General features: G+C 34.5%; 1 protein-coding gene across 1 annotated transcript; it reads right to left on the bottom strand.

Annotated features, from left to right (window-relative positions):
• Positions 1-1161: 1161 nt before the first annotated feature.
• LOC111699893 (WD repeat-containing protein 35) lies at positions 1162-25607 on the bottom strand. The gene is made up of 17 exons (XM_023470651.1): positions 25547-25607; positions 23985-24102; positions 23123-23227; positions 12197-12277; positions 11301-11399; positions 11159-11234; positions 10280-10323; positions 9274-9600; positions 6960-7390; positions 6724-6849; positions 6602-6663; positions 4392-5938; positions 3349-3458; positions 3029-3149; positions 1972-2080; positions 1742-1796; positions 1162-1660 (listed from the first exon to the last, which is right to left on the bottom strand). Exons 2-17 carry the CDS (start codon positions 24099-24101, stop codon positions 1591-1593), a joined length of 3480 nt encoding a protein of 1159 aa, XP_023326419.1. The 5' UTR covers position 24102; positions 25547-25607; the 3' UTR covers positions 1162-1590.
• Positions 25608-25905: the final 298 nt, after the last annotated feature.

Raw genomic sequence — 25905 nt, 5'->3', positions numbered from 1 at the left:
GAGCGTACTGCATATTTGTTAATTATAAGTTGATTCTGTTCTAACAGTTGTAAACATAATCCGAACATTTTTGCAACCAGAGATTGGCCTGGTGCCCTTCCAAGGAGCTAGAATAAATTAGTTGAAAGTGTATAGTACGGCTAACTGAGCACACAGGTATCATCCCCCTAGGTCAAATATATGCGGAATTTAAGGTACGACTTTGGAACCTAGTACCTCCTCTATTTGTAATTTACAAGAGTGAGAAAACTTGTTTCCATGCATATAAGAATTTTGAAAACTTATTTCCCTATCAATAGCTCTTTAGAAAAATTCGTTATACTTTGATTTTCGAATCCCATCTTTGCAACCCTATGTCGTAGAACTTAGATATTTCAAACAATGAATTCTGTCAGATAAAATATCATAAGTTTGAAATATTAAAGGTTATAAACACCATCTGGTTGCAAAGATAACGGAAATAGTAAATTTGAGTTTGTGGAAAAGACTCAATGCTAGGAAAGGTAATTGCAGTCGCGAATACTCTGCGTACATATTAAAAACAGTTCTCTCTGAGCTGAATTTGTAAACAAGAATAGGTGCATCAGTGTTCGTTTAGTATCCGAGGAGGAAAAAACATTTAATTTCGATAATTTTGAAAATTCACAGATTAGTTTCCTATGACCAAAATATTTCATAGATTATTTTTGTGAAAATGGATTCCAAGTCAGGCTGTGACATCCGTCTTGTGTTTACTTTTCCGCCCAAAGACAGTACACTGCAGTACGAAAATGCGTACACCTCTCAAATAACTTTCCTTTCATTAGTACAGCTTGGTCTAAACAATCTATAAAATAAAGATCTTCGCTTATATATTTATTTATTTGTATGGATATGTTAACTATATATCTGGCCAAACGGCTGGACCAAATTGGCTGAAATTTTTTGAGGGAATTCATGATTACCCTGGTATTAATATAGGCTAAAAAGATATTTCTTTTTTTTCTTTTAAAAATCGATATTCTCCCAAAATTAGATTTGTTAATTATTCCACGGGCAACGCCGGGAACTTCAGCTGACAGTGCATAACATTATCACTACATAATGAAATTAATCCCAATTTGAATAATTTATTCAAAAAATTACTGAACAATCAAAAAAAAATTAACAAAATTTTAAAACTAATGCCTTCTTTTTTTAAGAAAAAAAAATAATATATTTTATTTTGTGACGATATTTTTGGTCGGGCAACTAAGGTACTGTTTTACAGGAAGAGAAAATAATTTAACAATAAATAATAAAATTAACATGTGCAGTCAAAAATGTCTTTCTTTAAATCAGGTAAAAAAGGTAAATAATTATGATTTCGATAAATGAATTCATATTTATGAAAAAATTAAGGGGATTGCCTTGATTTTTGAAAATGTTGATATTGTACGTGATACGTATCATTTAAAAGCATTTGAAAAGTTTCTCATTTCTTCTTTTTTTGGCAATTTACAAAAAAATAAACATTAAAGAAGAAACCTCAAATAGTTTTAACAAATTTATTTGAATATTTTCAAAATTGCGAGCAGTCCCTTTAATTTTAGAGAAACTGAAATTATTAATTTAATGTGTTGTTATTGCAGCATGACACAGAGGACAATTCCTTCTCATTGCAACATCCTGCTCATACGCCCTGAATAATAATAATAATAATAATAATAATAATAATATTAACGATAATGATAATAATAATAATTGATGACGATAAAAATACCTATGATGGCATGAAGTGCAAGCCCAAACTGAACTTAAGTCCATTAGAGGTCGACCTATAATAATTTAATTTAAAAAATGAATTTCAACAACAAAATATATTCTTTTAGTCGTATGGACATATTTTTAAAATGGCCAAAATTAGGGTCTTTACAAATAAAAAGAATTTTGTCTTTTAAAGCTTCCACAAAAAATCAAAAATACTAAGGTTTCATACTATAGTTATCCTACCTGTAACCACACAAACTGGGAACTTGGTTCCACAGCTAGGGCAGCTTCCACACCAGTCTGGTATCATTGTCTCACAGCTTGTACACTCTGCTCGGTTAGACCGAGAATCCTGAGAAAAAGATGTTGTTAATTGTCGTCTTTTATTCTGATTCTGCAGACTTTGTTCTACTGAACTCAGGCCTATGTGTTGTGTACACAATTTTTACATTAATTTGTTTTTAAAAATTACGGTATCGTTTTCACTACGCTAACTCTACTGGGCTACAGGATGAGGTTTCAGGGACGACTGTACAGAATGTATACAGTCTACTGGGCTACAGGATGAGGTTTCAGAGACGACTGTACAGAATGCATACAGTCTACTGGGCTACAGGATGAGGTTTCAGGGACGACTGTACAGAATGTATACAGTCTACTGGGCTACAGGATGAGGTTTAAGGGACGACTGTACAGAATGTATACAGTCTACTGGGCTACAGGATGAGGTTTCAGGGACGACTGTACAGAATGTATACAGTCTACTGGGCTAAAGGATGAGGTTTCAGGGACGACTGTACAGAATGTATACAGTCTACTGGGCTACAGGGACGACTGTACAGAATGTATACAGTCTACTGGGCTACAGGGACGACTGTACAGAATGTATACAGTCTACTGGGCTACAGGGACGACTGTACAGAATGTATACAGTCTACTGGGCTACAGTCTACTTCCTTTTATGATTCCCTGCAACTGTAAACAGATTTCTTTCTTTGTAAAATCATTATTTAACCCGTTAAAAGACTTTTCAAATATTAGTTTAGCATTTAAATATTCATATTTTAAGATTTTAAGATCGATATTTACAATCTCATCCTTTGTGGGTCACCATGTATCTATCTATCTTTACAAACATATTTTGTTCTTCGCTCATGTAATGAAGGTTGTTTTAATAAAAGGTTGAATATTCACGTAGATACGGCAAATTTTGGATATTCTAATTTATTAATATTAAAGAATACTGAGACCCAGAAAACATTTCTAAATCAAAGCAAATGAAAATGAAAATAAATACTACCTTTGGGCTGTATTTAACAAATATATCCATAGCAAGCTCTTGATACTCTTCTCTCTCCTCCTCCGTTAGTTCTTCTAATCCTTCTAGTTTAATAAAGGCTTTGCTACATGTTCCAAACGCTCTAAAAGAACCAAAAATATGCATAAATTTTAGGAGTAATTAAAAAAATGCGTTTTTACTTCATTAAAAGTTTTCATAAATCTAAAATATTAGACTCTAACAGAATTTAATTGAGGCTCGGATCAAGAAAGATTAAGGCTAATTTCAATCTGCCATGCCTCTTTCTTGTTTAAAAACTAGATGTTAAGCATATTGTATCCCTGTTAGCACATGAGGATAGAGCCAGTAGACTATATATATCCTCGTTGTTCAGTATATCCTCATACTCTCGCAGATGCAGAGCAGTCTTCATGGCAGCATCCACATATCCCTGGACATATTTTATTGTTATTGAAAAAGTTTGGCATATCTTTTGTTGAGCTTTTTGTTTGTATCCAACAAATGTCAGAATGGTCGGTCTAAATATAAACTTTCATAAATGTCGATTTGACTTAAGAGAATCTGCAAAGTTACAGTGTTTCCTCTAATTATTCATATGTGCAGACAACATGCTGTCTTTAAAAAAATATAGTGAACCAGAGCTGAGGTCAGAACTTATGAATAGCGAGAATTGGTTGAACTACGTTTGTAAAGTTGAATTACTTCTGTACCATGGTATATACCTTTCATAGTTTGCTGGAAAAGTATTTTAACTATCCGTACATAGTGCAAAAACTTCTAGCTTTTCATTAACCCTATTCCCGCTGGGGGGGGGTCAATTTGACCCCCCCCTGTAGTTTTTTTTACATAACTCAAAAAGTATTGGTCTGAGGCTGTTGAAATTTTCTGACTTTTCTTACATTAAGAGCTTTCTAATGATGTATCATTTGTCATATTTGGACATAAAACATGGGATTTAGAGGGGGGGGTCAAATTGACCCCCCCCCAGCGTATCCTGGTTTTCAAGTACCCCAGCGGGGATAGGGTTAATTCGCAGTCTGAGCTGGGAACTTTAGAATTGGATACCCTTTATCCCGATCGATCAATCTGAATATCCGATGTTGATACTTTTAATCTCCTGCTTAATCCTCTCTTTTCTCTCTTTCTATCCCGACAAAATCCAGTCAATGAGAGTTCTTTCAATAATTGGCGAGTAAAATTTTTAATTTTCCCGGTGACTGTTCCGGATTTTGCATACGCCACTCTATTTGCTGAATTTTACACACTTTCCAGGATACAAACTACAGATTAAATTTATCTTGAGAACAGTAAAAAGAGAGGATCAAGTATTTCAGCTCTGAATGTTTTAAATTAGATGGTTGACCTCATACAGTTGACGCTGACAGAGCATAAGAAAATGATAAGCTTCAGCTCCTCTCCAGGCTCCATCCACAATATTAGAAGCTCCGGTAGAATCCATCCCATCCATCTCCATCAACCCCATGAGAGCAGTGCTCCTGCTCCCTGCTCCACTTGTAGTCTGACGGAGGTGTTGTTGATGTTCTTCTACAAGTAGAGCACCCAGAACATACAGTTTCTTTATACGCATTGGACTAGAGTGTTTAGCAGTCTCATTCTTAGCAACAACAAAGAGAAGTCGTGCTCCTTCTAGAAAATGATTTGCTTTTCTATAAAGTTCTATGGCTTGGAATGTTTTATCCTCGTCGAGTAGATGCTGGGCGTATTTAGCGAGGAGGGATGAGATCTGGTTTGGTTGATTGTATTTCTTAGCAAGCTCTACAGCATCATGCCAATGGTTTAGAGTTACACAGGTTTCAATAGCAGCAGGAATATTATTACTCTTTACATACGCGTCAACAGCTTGTTTACCCATCCCTACTGAGGCAAACATACTGCCAATCTTAGGGAGAAGATTATCACCGGATTGTAGCTGATCCACCATGTTCTCCAAGCTGTCGTAATCCTCCAAGATGTAGTAGCATCTCACCAACTGATCTTCGTTCCTAGACTTCTCATAGTACTGGACAGCCTCCTCCCACTTGTGGCGCTCCGCGTAGTAGTCTCCGATATAGTTCCAGGCCTCCTCCACCTCTTTATCTGTTCCTCCTCCACCTCCCTTGAGTAGCTGGAGAACCTTGAACCAATCTCCCAGTTTCCGTCTCAACCCTATTGCTAGATCACGGCGGTCAACCTCCAGGTAGAGTTTCTCGGCCTCATCATATTGACCGAACCAGGCTGCTACCTCACCCTTCTGAATAGTCGGGTTCGTAATGTTTGCCAAACGTTTCACAAACTGTATTCCTGGATAATCCTTGCATCGGACATAGGCGGTTTCGGCAGTCGTGAGATCAAGGGCTTCCACCGCCGCTTCGGCGAGTAACCGCCAGAGGCGGGGATGTGGGTTGTCCTCTATAAAGGTTTGGGCATCCTTGATCCCAACCTTCTCCAGTAAATCCCTTGTATCACGGAGAGATTTCACTTCAAGTTCGAGAACCAGGTCGGAGCTGGGGTTCTCCGGGTCCCGGAGTATCTCATCCAGGAGAACAGCCTTGATCTCTAGGTCCTGGAAACTACAAATATACCCGGAGGAAAGAATGGGTTCCTCCGGCTCCATGTTCCTAAATATATACATCCTAGTTTTCTCCATCATGGAGAAGAGATCAGGATTGTCCGTCGCCCATTTCATGTCCCAGACATCCTTCCTTTCAAACTTGAGAATATCTCCTTCGTTCCCACCCCGGGATCCGTCCAGGTCAAGGAACTGGAGCAGGCCGGTCACATCCACTATTGAGAGGCAGGTAGTGTTACAGTTCAAGGCTAGAGCATGGGGTCGAACACCAACCTCGTATCGGTTTATCAAAGCAATGTTGGGTAGAGAGTAGCGTTGGATACTTCCAGACTCACGTCCAACTAAAATATTTTAAAATCAGAAGATTTGAGAACACACAACAATATTAGCTATTTCGTTTTACAGCTTTTTACCCAATTGTCTTTTTTGATTAGGTATAGTATAAATAAACCAATTCAATTTACAATATTCTGATTATTATACAGGGTGTCCCAATAAACATGGGAATTCAGTGACGAATTCGATATAGTCTTTTTATATAATTCTTTTATTTAGTATAGTGATACCTACTGAGAAAGCTGTAATCTGCAAGAGTTTCGTCTGCTATGTTCACATTTTGTTTGTTTATGTTTTGACTGCATACGGATGTACTTAGTAAAACAAGAAAATTACAGTATACAAACAGAGTAAGCTTGTCCGTCTTCACTGTTCATCTTGCGGAGACATTATAGACACATCTTTACAGCCATTTACCGTTTTCATTAAATAAACTCTAGCAGACATAATAATATTATCGCTTTTGAAATTAGGTATTACAATGCAAATTCATAACAAAGACGATATCGAATTCGTCACTGAATTCCCATGTTTTTTGAGACACCTTAAGACCTTAGATTCTTGATCTTTCAAACTATGAATTCTGATTAAGTTGTTAAAGTTAAAACATTAAAGGTTTACACCACCAGGTTGCAAATATAAAAGTATTGAACTCTCTAAATACTCACTCAATAAAGTTTTCTCGCTCGCTACCAGGGCGCAGATTGGGTCATCAGATTTCTCATTCATTCTGAAAAAAAATATAATTTAAAAAAAAAGTTTTAAAAAAAATATCTTAGAAGAAGTTTACCTTTCAGGGTTCATATTGATCTCCTGTCCGGTAGGATTGTCTTCAATATGAAACATACGTTCTCTTCGATCTTTCCGTCCTGATTTCTCCAGGTCTAAGGTTAGGTGTGTCCAGGACTTAGCAGTTCTAGTAATAGAAATAATGATGATAGTGATTATGATAGTAATAATAAAAATAATAATTAATAATAATAATAATAATAATAATAATAATAACATTAATAATAATAATAATACCTAAAGTGCCAGACGAAAACACTGCTTCTTGATGCAGCAATAACATGACTAGAAGACATTGTAACAAAAACAGGTTCAATATTAATATATTTGCTGTCTACCGGAGTACCAATACTATTACAGAGGATAAGTCCGAACGGATTCAAGTTATCATCATTCTTAGTTGCCAGGACGCAGTGCTCCCCACTAGACGATACACTGAGCAGGCTCTTCACATGCTTCTGATACTTGTCGTTGGACTTGATGTTCCAGAAGGTTACGGCGGCATCCTGGCGGTCCACCTTGGTGAAGGTGTAGACCACGGTGTTGGAGAAGAAGGTCCACTTGTAGTCGGGGCGGATATTGGCGAAGTAAATGAAGGAATCAACCGCCAGGGCGATTCTTAAACTTCCGCCTTCCCAGGCACAAGATGTTATTTGTTTCCCTGGGACCTGAATACAAAAATAAATATAATTACATTTAAAGGGACTGTAACTATAATTTTAATTGACTCTTCATGCAATGTCCGATTCACAACGGTACCCTTAAACGCTTTGTCTGATCAATCATGAACTAGATATAAATGTTTATAATTAAGAAAACTAGTTATGTTCAACTGTGGTTTCTCTACAAATGTGAATTGTGCATTCCTAATGCTGGAAACCATAGAGAAATGATCAGATTTGAAACTGAAAAAAAAGACCAATATAACAGAATTCACCAGAAGAAGGTTTTAAGGGTACCGTTGTGAATCAAGCATTGTAATCTTTTTATTTGATATGTTTGGACAAAAACTGTAGGTTTTCTATATTTCTAGCGTTTTTGAACCTGAACAGCAAGCTATAATTGAATATGATTATGATGATTTTAAACACAATATCTATCAAAAGAAAACCTCCGGGCATAATCCAGACAAATCTGAACTAATTAACCTCAAATTTAGATGAATTATGTTAAAGTCTATTGAATTTTGATAGAACGTTCAGCTTTAACAGGATTATTGGAGTAGATTAGCTTATTGGATAGGAGAGAGGGTAGGAAGGGGCCGGGGAAGAGAAGGAAGGAAGGAAGGAAGGAAGGGAGGGAGGGTTTGAAGGTTAGGAAGGAGGTGACAATGGAAGTTAAGGAAGTAAATAGTAAATAGAAAACTAAAATACAGAGTGGAAAGAAAAGATCAGAGAATACAAAAAAAGAAAAGATACAGAGTAGATGGAAAGTAAAGACACAGAGTAGATGGAAAGGTAAGATACAGAGTAAATAGAAAGATAAGATGTAGAGTAGATGAAAAGAAAAGATGCAGAGTAGATGAAATTGGAAAAGATGCAGAAAACTGAGAGTAGATTAAAAGGAAGAAAGGAAAACTATGATGAAGGTGTGGAGGACTAGAAACGAAGGTAGCAGTGGAAATAGAAGTTTCGTTATAAGAAAAAAATCGTTTGAAGAGGGGGGGAGGTTGTAAAAAGAAGAATGTAAGGTTGATTGGATAGAGTTTAAAAGGTTAAATAGAGTAGGAGAGCCTCGTATAAGATTCCCGGAGATTTAAAGAACCAACTTTGGTAAAAACATTTCAAGGATATAATGATGTGGAATCAGAACTTTAGTTTGAGAAATAAGCAAGTTTATATTCCCAAGTTTAGTTTTGGATAAAATATGAAGACGTACTAACGACTAGATACAGACTGTAGTAGAAAGCAGTTGAGGTGTCAACACCTCCTCTCTCTGAGGGAAAGCATGCAAAATGCTTGCAGAATATATTCAGGACTAGGGCCGCAACCCTTATATAACCTTTTTTAAAAAAAACGATCAAATAAAATTATCAAACATTATATTTTCAATTGGCTCATAATAAATTTTCTGTTGTGTTTTATTTTAAGCTGAACCATCATACATTATTATTTTGTATTTTGTGTTTGAAAATAAATACTATAACTATTTAAGGTATATAAGGTCGGAGTTTGCAGTATAGATACTATATAATTTAGTTCTCACTGGACCTATTAACAATATTTTCAGAACTTAGACATCTTAAAAGTACTGCATACGCTGTTCTTAAAGGGACTGTCTGCACGTAATTTCAATTTTCTGAAAATGTATCCGTACCCCATACATCATACGCCATAACGCAATACGCCATACGCCACTACAATTAAAATAATGTTTTGTACAATTCTATCTATCTTATCCTCACCTAATAACGAATAGTAAGATTGTACATTTTACATCTACACTTACATGGGAGAGGATGGGAGACAATGTTTGCGGAAAAGATTAAACAAAGATGACTTTTTATTCCACTTTTTACTGGTTAAATTATATTCAAATTAAAATGTTTTACCTTAAGAGTTCTAAGATGATCTCCGTCTGGAGCATAGAACTGAACGACATTAGCATCCTTCTCCGCCGCCCCCGGTGTATCCATCTGCCCCGCCACCGCCAGGATAGAACCGTCGTGGTTCCACTGACACGCCGCCACGGCGATACCAGTATCCACCAGAACCGGTTCATCGTCGTTCTCGTCCTTCATGATCTGCATCCGGCCGTTTGTGTAGCAGATGAGGAGTGTAGGTTGACCGGGGCTGGCTAGCCCGTGTTTACCGTTGTACCAGGTCAAGGTTACAACCCTACTTCCTGCTCCAGTATTATTTAAACACTTGATTCCAACCTAAAGTTAAACATAATGATATTATTAAAATATTTAAATCAGGATTTTGCCAAATACTTCTTTCAATGTTCAGGGGTCTTTAAACCTAATTTCAAGTGACCCTCCAAATAAAAGAGTTCGATACAAAGGGTACAAACCTTCAGAGCTTTGTCACGTTTATAATTTTGTAAACTGATTGTTTTTAACTGTGGTTTCTCTACAAAAGTGAATCGCGCATTTCTACTGCAAGAAAGCAATGGAGAGATTGTCAGAAATAATCTCTTTTAAATATAGAAAACCGTTGTTATCTTCCACACTATTAATTGTGAATTGAGGATGCCGCTCTGCTAAATGTAGGGTAGCTTGAAATTATAAGGAAGGTCATTTTAAGCTTGAAACAAGTACTTCTTTAGCTTTAAAAAAGTCCAAGACCACAATATTATATCGGGAATCAAATGTAAATCTTTTTTTGCAACTCCTGAAGTGAAAAAGTAAGAACAAAGACGACTTTTATTTAATTTTTATACTGGTTGTTACTGAAGCACGGTTTTGAAGAGATTCTTAAAAATGAAACGCAAGAGTAACTCCTGATGATATCTATTCAATTAAAGAATGGGTTCTCTTTGTTCGTGTTTAGGGCGAGATCTAATCCGAATTGTTTAAACCCTGTGTAGGCTGGATGAAGGGGGGAATATTGCGCCTTCTCCCTGGTATTTTTACACTTTCTATTGATTCTTTTTTTACCTTTAAAAACAGTTATTTACAGGCTTTTTTATTGCAATAGGGCTGTAATTTAAGCAAATCTTATATAACCTAAAATTTCTTTTATGAATTGAGTCTAAAATTTTCAAAATGAAAAAACCTATGAAAATAGCTGTAAAATAAGTTCTTTGAATACGTTGAACAGTGTTAACGAATGTGAAAAAGAAGCCTAGGTTGTCGTCTTCCATCAACAATCAACAAATAACGAGAGAATAGAGTAGAGAATTATACGCAGTAAAATTGCGCATAGATTCACACACATCGTGGAGTCATTATCATCGTGGTATTGGAGAAATACAGCCGATATATCATTTTTAGTGAAAATAGTTTAAAGACCTTTTCAGGTCGAGTTTTGAACGAGAGAACGCGCCGGAGCAGTTTTGAACGAGAGAACGCGCCGGAGCAGTTTTGAACGAGAGAACGCGCCGGAGCAGTTTTGAACGAGAGAACGCGCCGGAGCAGTTTTGACAAAGATGGCTGCACACATTTCTCCGTCCTCCCAAAGCTGTATAGTGCAGTATAGATCGGTAAGAAACTCTTAAGGTCAATAGGATCAATCGATCCGAGGTCCCTCCAAAACAGGTTAAAATTATGGTCGGAAGCTCAACCAATAGATCTATACCATAGATCTATTTGATGGTTTCTCTTATAATGTTTCAGACTCTAGAACACAACCATAGATAAACTCCTAGAACACAACCATAGATACACAACCATAGATAAACTCCGAGAACAAAACCATAGAAACTCCTAGAACACACCTAAAAAAACTATAAACGTTGTAAACTTATGAAACAAGTTTTTAAAATGGTTTAACCTGCGAGGGTAACATTCTTTATTTCTTTTCCCCAGATTCTATTCCCATCAACACTTCCTACTATTACAGCACCATCCTAGGATATTATTATTATTATTATTATTATTGTTATTGTTATTATTAATATTATTATTATTATTACCTCATAAACAATACATATTCTCTGTCCCTCTGTATTCCAGGCCATCCCCCTGACCACGCTTTTGTTCCTGTTGTTAATCATCTCCTCATACCAGGACCCCTAGCAGAGATAGATGGTGGATAGGATGGATAGAGTGGATAGGATGGATAGGATGGATAGGATGGATAGGATGGATAGGATGGATAGGATGGATAGGATGGATAGGATGGATAGGATGGATAGGATGGATAATATTTTGATATTTCAGAAAATATTATTGTGCATGTCTTGCACATTTGGTCATGGACATGCACATAGTTTAAAACTTGCAAAATGTCTGTTTACATTTTCCGTAATTATACTTAAACAAGGAAAACACATTCGGCGTCCGGGTAAAATAACCTTGGCGCCAAAACATACTTGAAACATTTTAATATTTTTCAAGTTTCATGTAAGTAGTCAGAGGACTATGTTAAACATAAAAATACCGTGTTTAAATAATTTTAAAACTGTTTTAAAATGTGTCATCACTGTTGCTGGACAATTTGTTTAAACAATCTATTTACATTCAATGGCTTAAAAGCATAATATTGCTTCCCTCTAAGAATTACGGCCATTTTTTTTAACCTCGTCCGGCTGTAGAAATTCATAAATCCTGAATTAAAAGCCACTTAAACGCGCAATAACAGTCCCTTTAAATTGTATTATTTTCCTTGTAGAGCGTCCAGACAATGATAAGACCGAATTGTTTACCTTGTAGAGCATCCAGACAATGATAAAACCGTATTGTTTACCTTGTAGAGCGTCCAGACAATGATAAGACCGTATTGTTTACCTTGTCGAGCATCCAGACAATGATAAAACCGTATGGTTTACCTTGTAGAGCATTCAGACAATGATAAGACCGTATTGTTTACCTTGTAGAGCATCCAGACAATGATAAGACCGTATTGATCTGAGCTGGTCAACTTCTGATGGGATTCATTCCAGGTCACCACCTGCAAAATATTGAATCATTTTAGATTTTTTATGTTTCATAAAAATGGTTAGCCTAGAGGTTTATTATTTTTATTATTATTTATTTTTGTTACGAAAACACAATATTACAATTATACAATTATATATTTTAAGTTTTATATGACATATAATAATTTTTAGCAGGACCGATCAAACCATGAAGGGGTGTCTTTAATGATTGCCCTTAGACTTCAGGGGGTCGATAGACGATCATCCAGGAGGTTTGGAGTTTGAAGGAGGTATGGGAAGAGGGGGAAATACTCCCAACTAGCATCACCAGGTTAACATATTAGGTAAGGTTATTATATGATATATAGTAGCTTAGAAACCCAGCTGTGCCTGGAGAAACTAAATTTTCCCTTAAAAAGTTAACCCACTCAACTTAAGATGTTTAAAACCTATATCGCAATCTACCAAATCCAACATTGAGATAAATTGGTCAAATTGGGTACATGATGAGTAATGAGTAAGGATCGGTCAAACAAACAAACAAACTACTAGACTACTATATAAATAGATTTATATATGTAGATCCAGTGTAACCTACAAAGAATAAACCTTCAAGAAATGTATTGCAGTTTTCTTTCTTTTCCTGTCAATTGTTTCTGCAGCATAAATCCACAAATGGCTATCATACAGAAAACCGCCATAGAATATTATCAATTTTATGATTGAAAAGCATGAGGATATCTCCATCAAATTTACTTTAAAGGGTATTGTAGTAAATGAGAAATGTATATTTTTCAATTAAAAGATTCTGAATAAATCTAAAGAGCAAAAGAAAATTAACAATCAAAAATAAAGATAAAGTTATAAACAACAAAACTGGATCGTGACAATGAATTTAAGAAACGTAAACAATACTTTTAAATCTAAATCTAAAACGTTCACGGTTAAATCCTAGCTTTAAGCTCTGTAATCTATGATTTATTATTGAATGATCAGATGTTGAATTATTATCTAGGATTGTATTGAAAACAATTAAATTAAATTACATTATCTTGCTTTTATCATTTAGTTCAATTATGGTTCAATAACACAAACANAACAAAATCAACATAATCATTGCTGATGATTTTATATATTTAAAAAAGCTTTCTTATTGTTTACACATTTCCTAATCCTAAAGTGTCAATTCATTGTTGGGCTAAATTGGGTTAAAAAATAAAAAACCTCTAGATGAAGAGCTTTTGAAAAAATACGAAAAGCTCGTCGAAAAAAAAATGTTGTTGAAAGTTTTTGACTGCAACACATTTCAACATATTTGTTTTTTAATTGGCTTAAGCAAAAATGTTTTTGAAAGTTTTTGACAACAACACATTTCAACATATTTTTTTTTAATGGCTTAAGCAAAAATGTTTTTGAAAGTTTTTGACTACAACACATTTCAACATATTTATTTTTTAATGGCTTAAGGAAAAATTTAAAATTCGGTGATGGTGATGGACCAAACCTCTTTAGAGTAAAAAAAAGTTTATGTTAGTTCCACATTTATTGAAAATATATTTCGGTCTGGGTTAACTCTGGTCAGTTCTTGAGAAATTGTTTCTGTCAGGAAGATTAAAAACAAAGATTTTGATTTCTTGATAGGACATGAGACATTTTTTAACCCTTTGATCGGCAGGTACGCTTCACAAAGGGTCGGTGACGGTACCCCAAGGTACTAATGAAAGGAAAGTTAATTGCAGTTGCGTATACTCTGCGTACATATTGAAACCAGTTCTCTCTGGGCGGAATTTGTAAACAAGAATAGATGCATCAGTGTTCGTCTAGTATCCGAGGAGGTTAAAAGCATTTAATTTTGATAATTTTGAAAATTCACATAATAATTTCCTATGACCAGAATATTTCATAGATTTATTTTGTGAAAATGGATTCCATGTCAGACTGTGACATCCGTTTTGTGTTCACTTTTCCGCCCAAAGACAGTACACTACAGTACAAAAATGTGTACACCTCTGAAAAACTTTCCTTGCATTATTACCTTGCGGTAACCCTTGTCTGATTAATAATGGATGGTATATCTCCATGATTTCTCCTTAAACAAGGCTGAAATGCGACTATATATTCTTCACTATCAGATAATAGTTTGACGTGTACCGTTGTGGATCGGGGCATGCCCCTCTTTCTTTCTTAAATTGTCCCTTTAAGCTGGTTGGTATCGGTAGGACTGTTGTAGTAGTTCTGCTCTGTACAATTGCAATTAGTAAATACTCACACGGTTTTATATATTTTTCTTTGCCAACAATTAGTGGTTAAATACTTTAACTTTTCCATGGGAAATATTTAGGGAGTACAAGACATGTCTACTTTGTAATTTCAAATTATTTAGATATAGATTTTTGTTAATTTAAATTTTCTATAGACGATCTGTGTAATTATGCGTATTTGTGTGTATCTACGTGTATTTTACTTGTGTATATATTGTGTAAAATATTATTTTGAATTATTCAACAACGCTTATTGTGAACTAAACATGGACAGATAAACTGATTACTCCTAACAAATTTATAGTTTTCCTGTCCTTGCATCTATGTGACCAGAGCCCGCGATTTAAAAAATTCGGGGAAATACGGCTTGGGTATAAGGTGTCGTTGGACCTTATTTACGGGTTGAGCTTTCGGATTAAAGCTACATCTTATTTTCCACAGAGTTGAATTAAAAAACCAGTTTAGTATTCTATTTTTGCGGATTTTCATGGTAGGAATTGGCGCATTCTGGGTTTTTATGAGAACAAGACGCAACATTGAGTCTTATTCTCCACTAAAACCAATCAAGGTCGGTTTTATTTTCATTGGGCTTCACTCCTTAAGTCGAGCCGAAGATCTTGCAGCTGGAAATCACGTGACACAAGCTGTCGTTAGAGTTGGGTCGAAGATTGGGTCTTAAAGTCGGGTTTAAGGAATTACGACTCGAGCCGAAGCTTTTAAATCGCGGGTTCTGATTTCAATTCTGCTAAACATAATCAAAATTTAAAATATCAAAGGTGTTCATTTTCAAATTAATGCAAAGAGTTTGTGGCGCACTCCTCAGCAAGACAAATGGAAAAAGTCAAATTTACGCAAAGTTACTAGGACAACTTTGTGACTTCGTATCCTAGCTCCTCTAGGTTTGATTTTACACAAAAGTATAAGATAAACAAATTTATTTGGTGACATTAGAAATTCAAAATCTTTTTTCTCTTCTAAACACCTCTTCATGTTTCACTGAGATTTACACAACTCTGAAAGTTAGTCCTCAAAGTTTTAGACAGCTTCGACTTTAAATTGTCGCAACGCCTCGGCCTTTGGTTTTACCACACCAACTTTTTTGTAGCCCTAGACATATACATTTTAGAACTACGTACTTAATGTTAGCTTAACTTCCTACGAAGTAATTGGCAAAATTCTTATAGATTTTGGTGTGGGAGCTTGCTATCTTTGGACCACTGTAAGGGGCATATCTTTATTCTTCAGATAAACCTGATAAAACTTTATCTTTCATTTTTGGGGTTTGTTTATGTTTAGAGAACCCTTGTTTATGTTTAGAGAACCCTTGTTTATGAAATAGGATGAGATATAAGATAGGAATCTTGAATATAAAATGTGTATAATGTACTTTATAACTTTAGATGCACCGTAAACTCTCTATCTCAAATAAACAAAGGAATTGAGTTTTTGTCACAAAATAAACTTTTCTAATCCCTATACCACTGTAACCTGGTGGTGTAAACCTTTGATTTTTAAATTACGATCATATTATCTAACAGAATTCATAGATTGAAATATCTAAGGTCTACGACATTGTGTTGATAACATATAGTGATTAAAAAGTAAGAGTTTGTGACTAGGGTTGTTAATCGTTTTTTTAAACGATCGTTAAACGATCGTTAAACGATCGTTTTTTGTTTCGTTTTCAAAAACGACCCACTCGTTTTGAACTTTAAGAAAACGAATAGCGATCGTTTTTGAAAAGGATCGTTTTTATTAAAACGATTTGCGACCGTTTTTTATACGATTGTTTTTGAAACAAACATTTTATTGACAATTATGTAAACGATCGTTAACGAAGGGTCGTCGTTAACGATCGTTAACAAGGCTTTTCGTTAACGATCGTTAACGAAAGGTCGTCGTTAACGATCTTTAACGAAGGGTTGTCGTTAATGATCGTTAACGAAACGACGAACTTTATCAAAACGGTCGTTTTTGGAAAAAAATTACATGCAACTTTATTGAATGTCGTCTTATATGAAGTTTAACATTTGTGGGGGAGTTAAAACTCCTTGATATTTTCTTGAAAACTACTCAATGATAAGTACAGATGCCCTTCAGGTCGGTTGTCTCTCTTCGTTAACGATCGTTAGCGAAGGGGTTGTCGTTAACGATCGTTAACGAAGGGTTGTTGTTAACGATCGTTAACGAAGGGTTGTCGTTAACGATCGTTTTGAAAAACGATCGTTTTAAAAACGACCATTTTTGAAAAACGAACTTTTTCAATTTGACCCCCCCCCCTTTAGTTTTTTTACATAACTCAAAAATTATTGGTCTGAGGCTATTGAAATTTTCTGACTTTTCTTACATACTCAAAGCTCTCTCTTTAGGCCTAAACCGGGCTTTAATACTAACTGCCTGAGTCCTCAGGCACACTGCCTGAATGACTGCTTTTGCCTGTAACAGACAAAATCTTTGTTTTGACCCATTTTCACTTGTCAGATTTTGATAAAATTAAGCTTTTTGGAAAGCCTATGACATAAGGAAATGGATTGCACAAGTTTTGCGAAAAAAAAATTGCAAATTTTTTGCAAACAACCTGTCAAAGGAAATTTGCACATTTTTAGTTTTTCTTGATTAAAAATCAGGTTATTTAAAATTTTTCAAAAATTTTTGCATATTTGAAATGGCATGGTCAAGGGCTTTTCAAAAATGTATAATTATTCATTTTTTGGACAAATTTTTTTTTGCAAACATTTTTACTATATAACTGGATTTTGCGATAAAAAATTCAATGTTTGCAAATTTACAAATTTTTTTGCAGATTCTAAAAGTAGAGCACAAGAGCTTTCTAATGATGTATCATTTGTCATATTTGGACATAAAACATGGGATTTAGAGGGGGGGGGGTCAAATTGCCCCCCCCACCAGCATATCCTGGTTTTCAAGTACGCCAGCAGGGATAGGGTTAAATACTTATCTTTAATATTCATTGATCACATTGATGTATGATTAATGAATTATTTTTCCTAATGTTTCTGGTGAGAAAAATATTTTACTGTGGAGACTAGTGCAAAGTGTGTTTAAAGATAATATTATTCCTATATTATAAAAACACTTTTAGTTAAAAACTTTCCTCTTCACTTCGCCGACAGTAATCTAGGAAATATTCTAAATCATAAGAATATTAATTAAAATGATTGAATAAGAGCATTGGAATTAAATACGTCGTCCTTTCTTCTTTTTTCGGTTTTTTTGTAATTTAAAATGATAAAGTTTTTAAATTTTGACCAGAATTGAAGTCAGAACTTGTGTGATGTTGTTAATCTGGGGATCAAGCATCTTCTGCAAACATATTCATAAGATTTATTTAATTCCTCATCAATATCCTGTGGTGATCATACCCGGTAGGGATACCTTTAATTGAGGGATCAAGCATTTATTTAAAACTGTCCATGTTGGATATGGAAATCAAGCGTTTAAGACCTCTGATTATTTTTATAAATATTCATATCAACCAGAGATTAAAATTCTTAATCAAAAGAGATAAAGACGACATTTCACGTTTGTTCTGGTAAGTAACGATTTTAAAAAAAATGCTTTTTTAGGATTTATTAAGAAATACGACCTTTTTTCCAAAAATATTTAATTTCTTATTTAGAAACCTTGTTAATATTAACTGAAGAAAAGGTTTCTGATGTTTAGTCACAAAATATATTATGCAGTATGCACATTTTGTATTCCAGATTCGTATCTTAATATATCTCATCTCATTTATAAACAGGGTTTCTCATGAAGGTTTCTCTTTCTTTCTTTCACTCTATTTTTTTCAGGCCCGTAACCAGGGTGCAAAGAAGCGCGACGCCGGCGAAAATTTTTTTAGTTTTTTTTTTAAAAGCAATGCTTGGTTTGTTTTTACGGTGGTATATGATTTTCTTTATTACATTGTCAATGTACGCTATAAAGACTAACCTTCTTAACAAGTGTATTTAATTAAGCTTTTAAGGGTTACATTTTAGTGTCTGAAACTTTTCAGTTTACATATACAATATAAATAAAAAATAAATGAATGGTACTTTAGCTTAAGGAAAAAATTCATTATTTAAAATCAAGGCTTCTTGTCCCTCGGCCTAATCATGATATTATGAAGAGGAATAAAAAATAAAATTTCTAATATTTTGTTTAAAAGAGTTTATTTATTGACATTGAGACATTGATGTAAGGGAGGAGGGGGAGAGGGGACAAAATCTCAAATTGTATATCTTTGTGTTGCATATAGTAATTGCACTTTATCTCTAGGTATGACTATGACCTTAATAGTACTGCGTTGTACCACTCTCTGCTCCAGTTTGTGGTTAACTAAGAATCCATGAAAACACCATTATTTTAATTTTTAATGTTTTAATTTTTCAAACGACGGGAAACAATTATTCATGAACTAGAAAATCCAACAAGCTGGTGCCCCTTTTGATAATTTAGTTTGAATTAAAAATTTTGAATCCCTATTTCTTTGCAACCTGATGATGTAAAACTTTGATATTTTAAACTTTGATTATTTGATCCAATAGAATTCACAGTTTAAAATATCTAAGGTCTTCGAATATTGGGTTACAAAGATATAAGAATAAGAAAATCAGAGTTCGAGTCAAAGACTTAATTCCTTTACAAAGAGATATATTTGGAAAGCATACCGAAGAAAAAAGTTTAAACATGTATTTAGTCCATTTGCAAACTAATAAAAACATTAAATCCTTATATTCGTCTGCTGTCATCGATATGTGTACGGGAAACAAAGCGTATAGTTTGTTTGTTTTTAGTTTAGGAAAACGGATGAAAATGATTAAAAAAAGAAAAGTTTAGATTAGTAAACTTTGGAACAATTTATCCCCCGGGGTTCCCAGGATAATCAGTAATGGAGCTAAATCAGAACAGAGGCTGCTCCCGGCGGAGAAAAACATTTATTATAAATCTATTTGTGAGAGAAGTTTTTCAATATGGCGGAGATCATAATAAAAAATATGGTGGAGATCTGTATAAACAATATGGCGGAGACCCAGTATAAACAATATGGCGGAGACCAGAATATACAATATGGTGGAGATCAGAATAAACAATATGGCGGAGACCAGTATAAACAATATGGTGGAGATCAGAATAAACAATATGGCGGACACCAGAATAAACAATATGTCGGAGACCAGAATATACAATATGGTGGAGACCAGTATAAACAATATGGTAGAGATCAGTATAAACAATATGGCGGAGACCAGAATAAACAATATGGCGGAGATCAGAATAAACAATATGGTAGAGATCAGTATAAACAATATGGCAGAGATCAGAATAAACAATATGGTAGAGATCAGTATAAACAATATGGCAGAGATCAGTATAAAAAAAGATTGCGGAGACCAGTATGTATATCCAATATGGCGGAGACCAGTATAAACAATATGACAGAGATCAGTATAAGCTAGATTGCGGAGACCAGTATGTATATCCAATATGGCGGAGACCAGTATGTATATCCAATATGGCGGTTATATTTACTAACAAGGATGAAATTAAACCGTCCTGCGGCAAAGTTTACATTGATTCTCGTGAGAGTAATTGAGGGATTACAAATTAATCAAACAGACAAACTTCATATTTAATAGACAAATAGGCAGCATATTAAACAAAGAAACAGACAGGCAGCATATTTAGCAGACAGGCAGTATTTTTAGCAGACACACAGACAGATAGACTACTTGACAAAAAGACAAATAGACAGATAGACTACTTGACAAATAGACAAACATAATAATAGCTTTGGTTGACACCTAAAACGACATTAGCCTATAACTTTCCTGTCTTAAATTTCCCGATTTAGCCTAATCCATCAGCTGTAAATATACAGTATATAGAAATGGGCGCGTTCGGCTTTTTTTACATTGTGTTTTTGTTTGTTTTTTCAATCGGTCAAAGAATTGATTTAGTTCGTTCTCAAAATTATCATCATTTCCATCTATTTCTTTCGTTTTCAGTGAAATTGTTCGTTCAATAAAAGTTTTCGTTTATTAAAAAACGACCATTTTGTAGAAAGTGTTGGTTCTGGAATCAAAAAAATATCGTTTTTCAACTTTGTTCGAACGATTTTTAATCGTTTTTTCCAAACCATCGTTCACGAAAAATAATTTTGTTCTCAAATATTTCCTTCGTTCTCAAAAACGATGTCCATCATTATATAAAAGTTTACCTAGATACAAGGATAGATTCCAACAAATATCATGAATTCACGACAATATCTCGGATATAATATCTTTGGTCAAGGTTTCACTACATTGACGGATTGGAAAACGATTCTTAAATCAGTTGCAGCATGCGTACAGAATACTCCTCTTTTCCCTCAATCCTTAATTTTACACCCCCTTCTTATACATCTGAAATCTCCATGAACATTTTATTATTAGAGTTTTATAGTCGTCATTGAAATCTCATCATTTGTGGGTAACCCTGTACATTAGAAATATTATATTTGATCAAAAATGTATATAGCGAAAGTAGTTGAGTTGAGACAAGGTAAAACTACATACTTCCTAATATTCATTAGATCAGATCCCAGGAGCTCACTAAAGTCTTATGCTTTACGGATCCCCCTGTACAACAATATAAACCTCCCACTTTTGAAATATCATTCCCTCCTGTCCATACTCTCAACTCTTCCCTACACTCCCCACTCTTACTCCAACGCCCCACTCAAACCAAACAATACCCCACCTACCCTCTTTACACCCACCTTTTCATCCCTTCCCATTCCTTCCCATTCCTTCCCAGCCCTTCCAACCATTCAATCTTTATCATTCCATTCCTCCCAACCCTTTCCATTTCTACCATCCCTTCCTGTCCAAACCTTCCATCCATATCATTCCTTCCTTTTCATCCCTTCCTATCCATCTTTTTCATACCTTCCTATCCAAACTTATATCCCTTCCTATCCCTCCTTTTCATCCCTTCCTATCCACCTTTTTCATTCCTTCCTATCCATCCTTTTCAACCCCTCCTATCCATACTTTTCATCTCTTCCTATCCAACCCTTCCATTCCTATCCATACTTTTCATCCTGTCTATCCAACCCTTCTATTCATATTCATTCTTGTCATCCCTTTCTTTCCATACTTTTCATCCCTTCCTATCTAACCCTTCCATTCTTATCCATACTTTTCAAGCCTTCCTATCCATAATTTTCATCTCTTCCTATCCAACCCTTCCATTCCTATCCATACTTTTCATCCCTGTCTATCCAACCCTTCCATTCATATCCATTCTTGTCATCTCTTCCTATCCATACTTTTCATCCCTTCCTTTCCAACCCTTTCATTCCTATCACGTCTGCCCATCAAACCCTTCCATCCCTTTATATCCATGCTATTCCTTCTCAGCGAATTCTTGAAGAATAAAACCGTGAGATGAGTAGATAGAACACAGAACTCAAATCCTGTATTTCACTAAGAGTAAGATTGTGAAAAATACAATGTATCCTACCACTAGTCACGACTTCGGCCTTTCCACGCCCCGTCTCTTCCGTCCTCTCCGCCCTACACTTCCCTCAACATATTCTCAAACCTTTTCTTTTAAATTTCAACCCAATCAAAGAACATTTAAAAACGTCTTCAATAGTCTTTTTGTTGTTTTAAAAATCAATGTCATTTTATTTCATTTTGATTCCGCCCAGGTTTTAATTGTTTACTTCGCCCTGATTTAAATCTGGTCCGCCCCTAGGTAGAGGAATAAACCCTCCTGCTGTTATCCTAGGCTGGATCCTATATAACAAACCCTTTACATAACCTTGAGCATTTAATTTCAATTTCATAGTTTAATGAGAGTAAAGTAGGTGGAGAGGGAGGTACGTAGGTAGGAGGGTAGGTAGGTAGATGAATAGTTAGGTAGGTAGGTTGATGGGTATGTAGGTAGGAAGATTAATAAGTATGTGATATAGGTCGGAAGGCAAGTAGGTGGTTTGTTAGACAGATAGGTATGTAGGTAGGTAGGTAGGTAGGTAGGGTGATGGATAGGTAGGTAGGAACTGATGATACTCTGCACAGGGGTAGCAAGGAATTGTAAGGTATGTCTAGATACTCAATAGTATAATATGCAAAACTACAGTTGGCATGATGGTGTAAACCTTTGATATTTCAAACATCTAAGTTTTGATTAGGTTTACATATTCAAGTTGCAAAGATGTTACTAGAAAATTAGAATTGAGTGTTTTCAAATAGAATTACAAATTTTGATTTAAGTTTTAGCAAAAGAAGAGCCCATTTTATAACCTTCATCATGGTAATTAGTTTTGGCTAATTAGATTGAGAGTGCAGGTGGGGGAGGGGAAGGGGGTTGGTGTGGGGGAGAAGAGGGGTTAGGGGGTCAGGGGGATCAAGGAGTGTGTATGAATGAATAGGTTCATGATAAGTATTTTATTGCCCTGCAGAAATATACTGTATAAAGATATTCAAATGAGCAGATAGAGCCTAGGCGTCTTATCCAGGGGGTTCTTAAAGGTCGAGTAGAAATGAAGATATCAAATCTACGGGGGCTTTGCAATACACGAATTTGAAGGGCGGGGGGGGGGAGGTTTTGTCTTTGTTTTTTCCTGACCTGAATCTGTCCATTGTGTCCCTCTAATGTCTGGTTCATTGAGAGATTGCTTGGAGCAGCTAAACCCTTCACTTTTCCATCCTTCCCACTCTCTAGCTTTAATACCTACATAGATATACAAGGATTATTCTAAACTAAACCTCTCCAGGTTTAATACCTACATAGATATACAAGATTAATCTAAACTAAAGCTCTCCAGGTTTAATACCTACATAGATATACAAGATTAATCTAAACTAAACCTCTCCAGGTTTAATATCTACATGGATATACAAGGAATATTCTAAACTAAACCTCTCCAGGTTTGATACCTACATGGAGATACCAGGATTATTCTAAACTAAACCTCTCCAGGTTTAATAACTACATGGAAATATCAGGGTTATTCTAAACTAAACCTCTCCAGGTTTAATCCTAACAAGCTGGGGGGGGGGAGGGCAATGGCGCCCCTCGGTATTTTTGTTGTCCTAGCACTCTCATTTTTAACACTATCACCGTGAAATTTTGTGACTTCTAATAAATAGTAATTTGAAGGATTTTTGTTAAATATTTTTTTATTTTTATTTATATTTTATATTTATATATTTTTTTGTAACTAAAGCTGAAGATCTTAAAAACTATGTTTTTGATAAGCCTTTGAAAAATGCATTTAGAAACATGTGTCACACTTTGATATTTTTTTAAAACAAAAAAAATATTTTTTTTTCAATTTTATTACCCTTTCTTAGGCCTTCTTTTCTACCCTCCCTAAGACCCAAACTATTAAAGTTATGCATCCTACCTTGAGTAAACAATCCTCTCTGCAAGTTATATATCCTACCTTGAGTAAACCATCCTCTCCTTTGTAAGCTTTATATCCTACCTTGAGTAAACCATCGTCCCCTCCGCAAGCAATATATCCCTGTTCCCTGTTCCATCCTACACACTTGAGTTTGGTGGAGTTAGGGATAGCGATCTTCTTACTCAGGTAGATAAACATACTACAGGCAATCAATCAAGCAATCAATCAATCAATCAATCAATCACTCAATAAATTAAGAACTTATCAGAAATGTAGGTTGATCATATACTATTGGGTTTTCTGCAAGGTATCGTGGAAGTAATTGAGTCTTTGCCTATATTTTTAAAAACCAATTAAACATTAGATATGACAAACTATGAATTCTGTTAGATCAAAAAAAAGTTTAAAATATCAACACAATCAGGTTGTAAAGATATAGGGATCAGACAAGTTTGTATGTGAAACATGCGAAGTTTTAGTTTGAAAGTTAAAAAATATACCCCGTTTAATTTTTTTGGCCGATATATCCTTTAAATGAACTAAATAAAAAATTATATCAAATTTCATATGATGTAAATCACTCTGTGTTATAGTTCATGGACGAACTTAGTTTAGTCATTTTGTCATAATTAGCGACTTTATTTTCATTTTAATATCATGATTTTAAAACAAACCTTCTTTACATTAAATCTCATCTACAGGTTTACTCACAAAGGATGAAACTGTGATGACGACCTTAAAATGTAACTGAAGGTACACCACTACTGTAGTCTGTTGTCTTGAAAATATAGAACAAACCTCACCTAAGATTGGAGCAAGTTCACGATACAAAGTGTATGAGGATGGATTGTTTTTGATTAAATAATAAATTAATTATTGAGTATAAGTTGTATATTTTGAAAAGAAACAAATTGATAGTATCAGTGAAGAAAAATAGTCAAATAAATTCCGTGCAGTCGCCTTATATATACATATATACATATATACATATATATATACATCAAAATGACAACGAAGCTTTGATCGATGACAAAAAAGACATTTTGAACAAAAGTTCAGAGTTCACATTTTGTTTGCAACCGCACTGGCATATTTTCAAACACAAATACCTCTGAAGAGCTAGTTATCAAAAAATGTTAACAATCCATGTTAATGGAACCAAAAGTCTGTTTTTTTTACTCTTAATGGTAAAAATCTTGAAAAGTTGCGAAGTCATAAAGTCCCAATAGTAATACCGCTAAAATGAACTTTTTCCATATGTTATGTTGAGATTCAAGTGAATTCGTGGTGATCAATAGATTTTTATTAAAAATTAATGATTGTTATGATTGATCTAATATATTTTTGAGATGATAAAAAATAAAAAATTATAATGGACTAATCGAAGGGATCGTAAAAACAATAAAAAATATAGAAGAACATATAAAAAATGATAAATAAATGATGAAATTTTTCTATAAGATGATAAAGAATAGTTTAGAATAAATAAGGAAAAAAATTTAGTAGAAATTTTTTATATGTTTTAGTTTTATAAATGACAATTGTGATAATTAAGATGGTATAAACAAAAATAGAAAATAACTTTTGATCTAACTTATGATCGTCTATTTTCAATTTCACGTAACTTTGATTGATTTGATTTCCTTGAAATAGTTCTTTATTTCTTCACGATCACATTTTCACTCGTGCTTGGTTCAGCGTTCATATTGTAACTAGTGGTTCTATGTTTTCCTTACAAGGAATGCAGGTAGCTTCATTTGTAAACTTCGTACTTTCTATCATGTTCAAAAAAAATTTTTAAGTTTACACATTTTGTAATAATTGTTATTTTTATTCTTAAAGATTTTTTTTAAATTTTTTTTCTTTTCTGTGTTTATAGTTGATATTCCGAATGTTACAAGGCAGTAAGAAGTTTAGTGTGTAGTGGTTCTACGCGACGCAAAGCGTAATTTCTAATCAGCGTATACTGTATAGGGTTCGCTTGGGTCAATGCTGGAATAAA

This window comes from Eurytemora carolleeae, unplaced genomic scaffold (genome assembly GCF_000591075.1).
Source record: "Eurytemora carolleeae unplaced genomic scaffold, Eaff_2.0 scaffold373, whole genome shotgun sequence".
NCBI classification, from domain to species: Eukaryota; Metazoa; Arthropoda; class Copepoda; order Calanoida; family Temoridae; genus Eurytemora; species Eurytemora carolleeae.
This window is presented reverse-complemented; position numbering and strand designations above follow the sequence as displayed.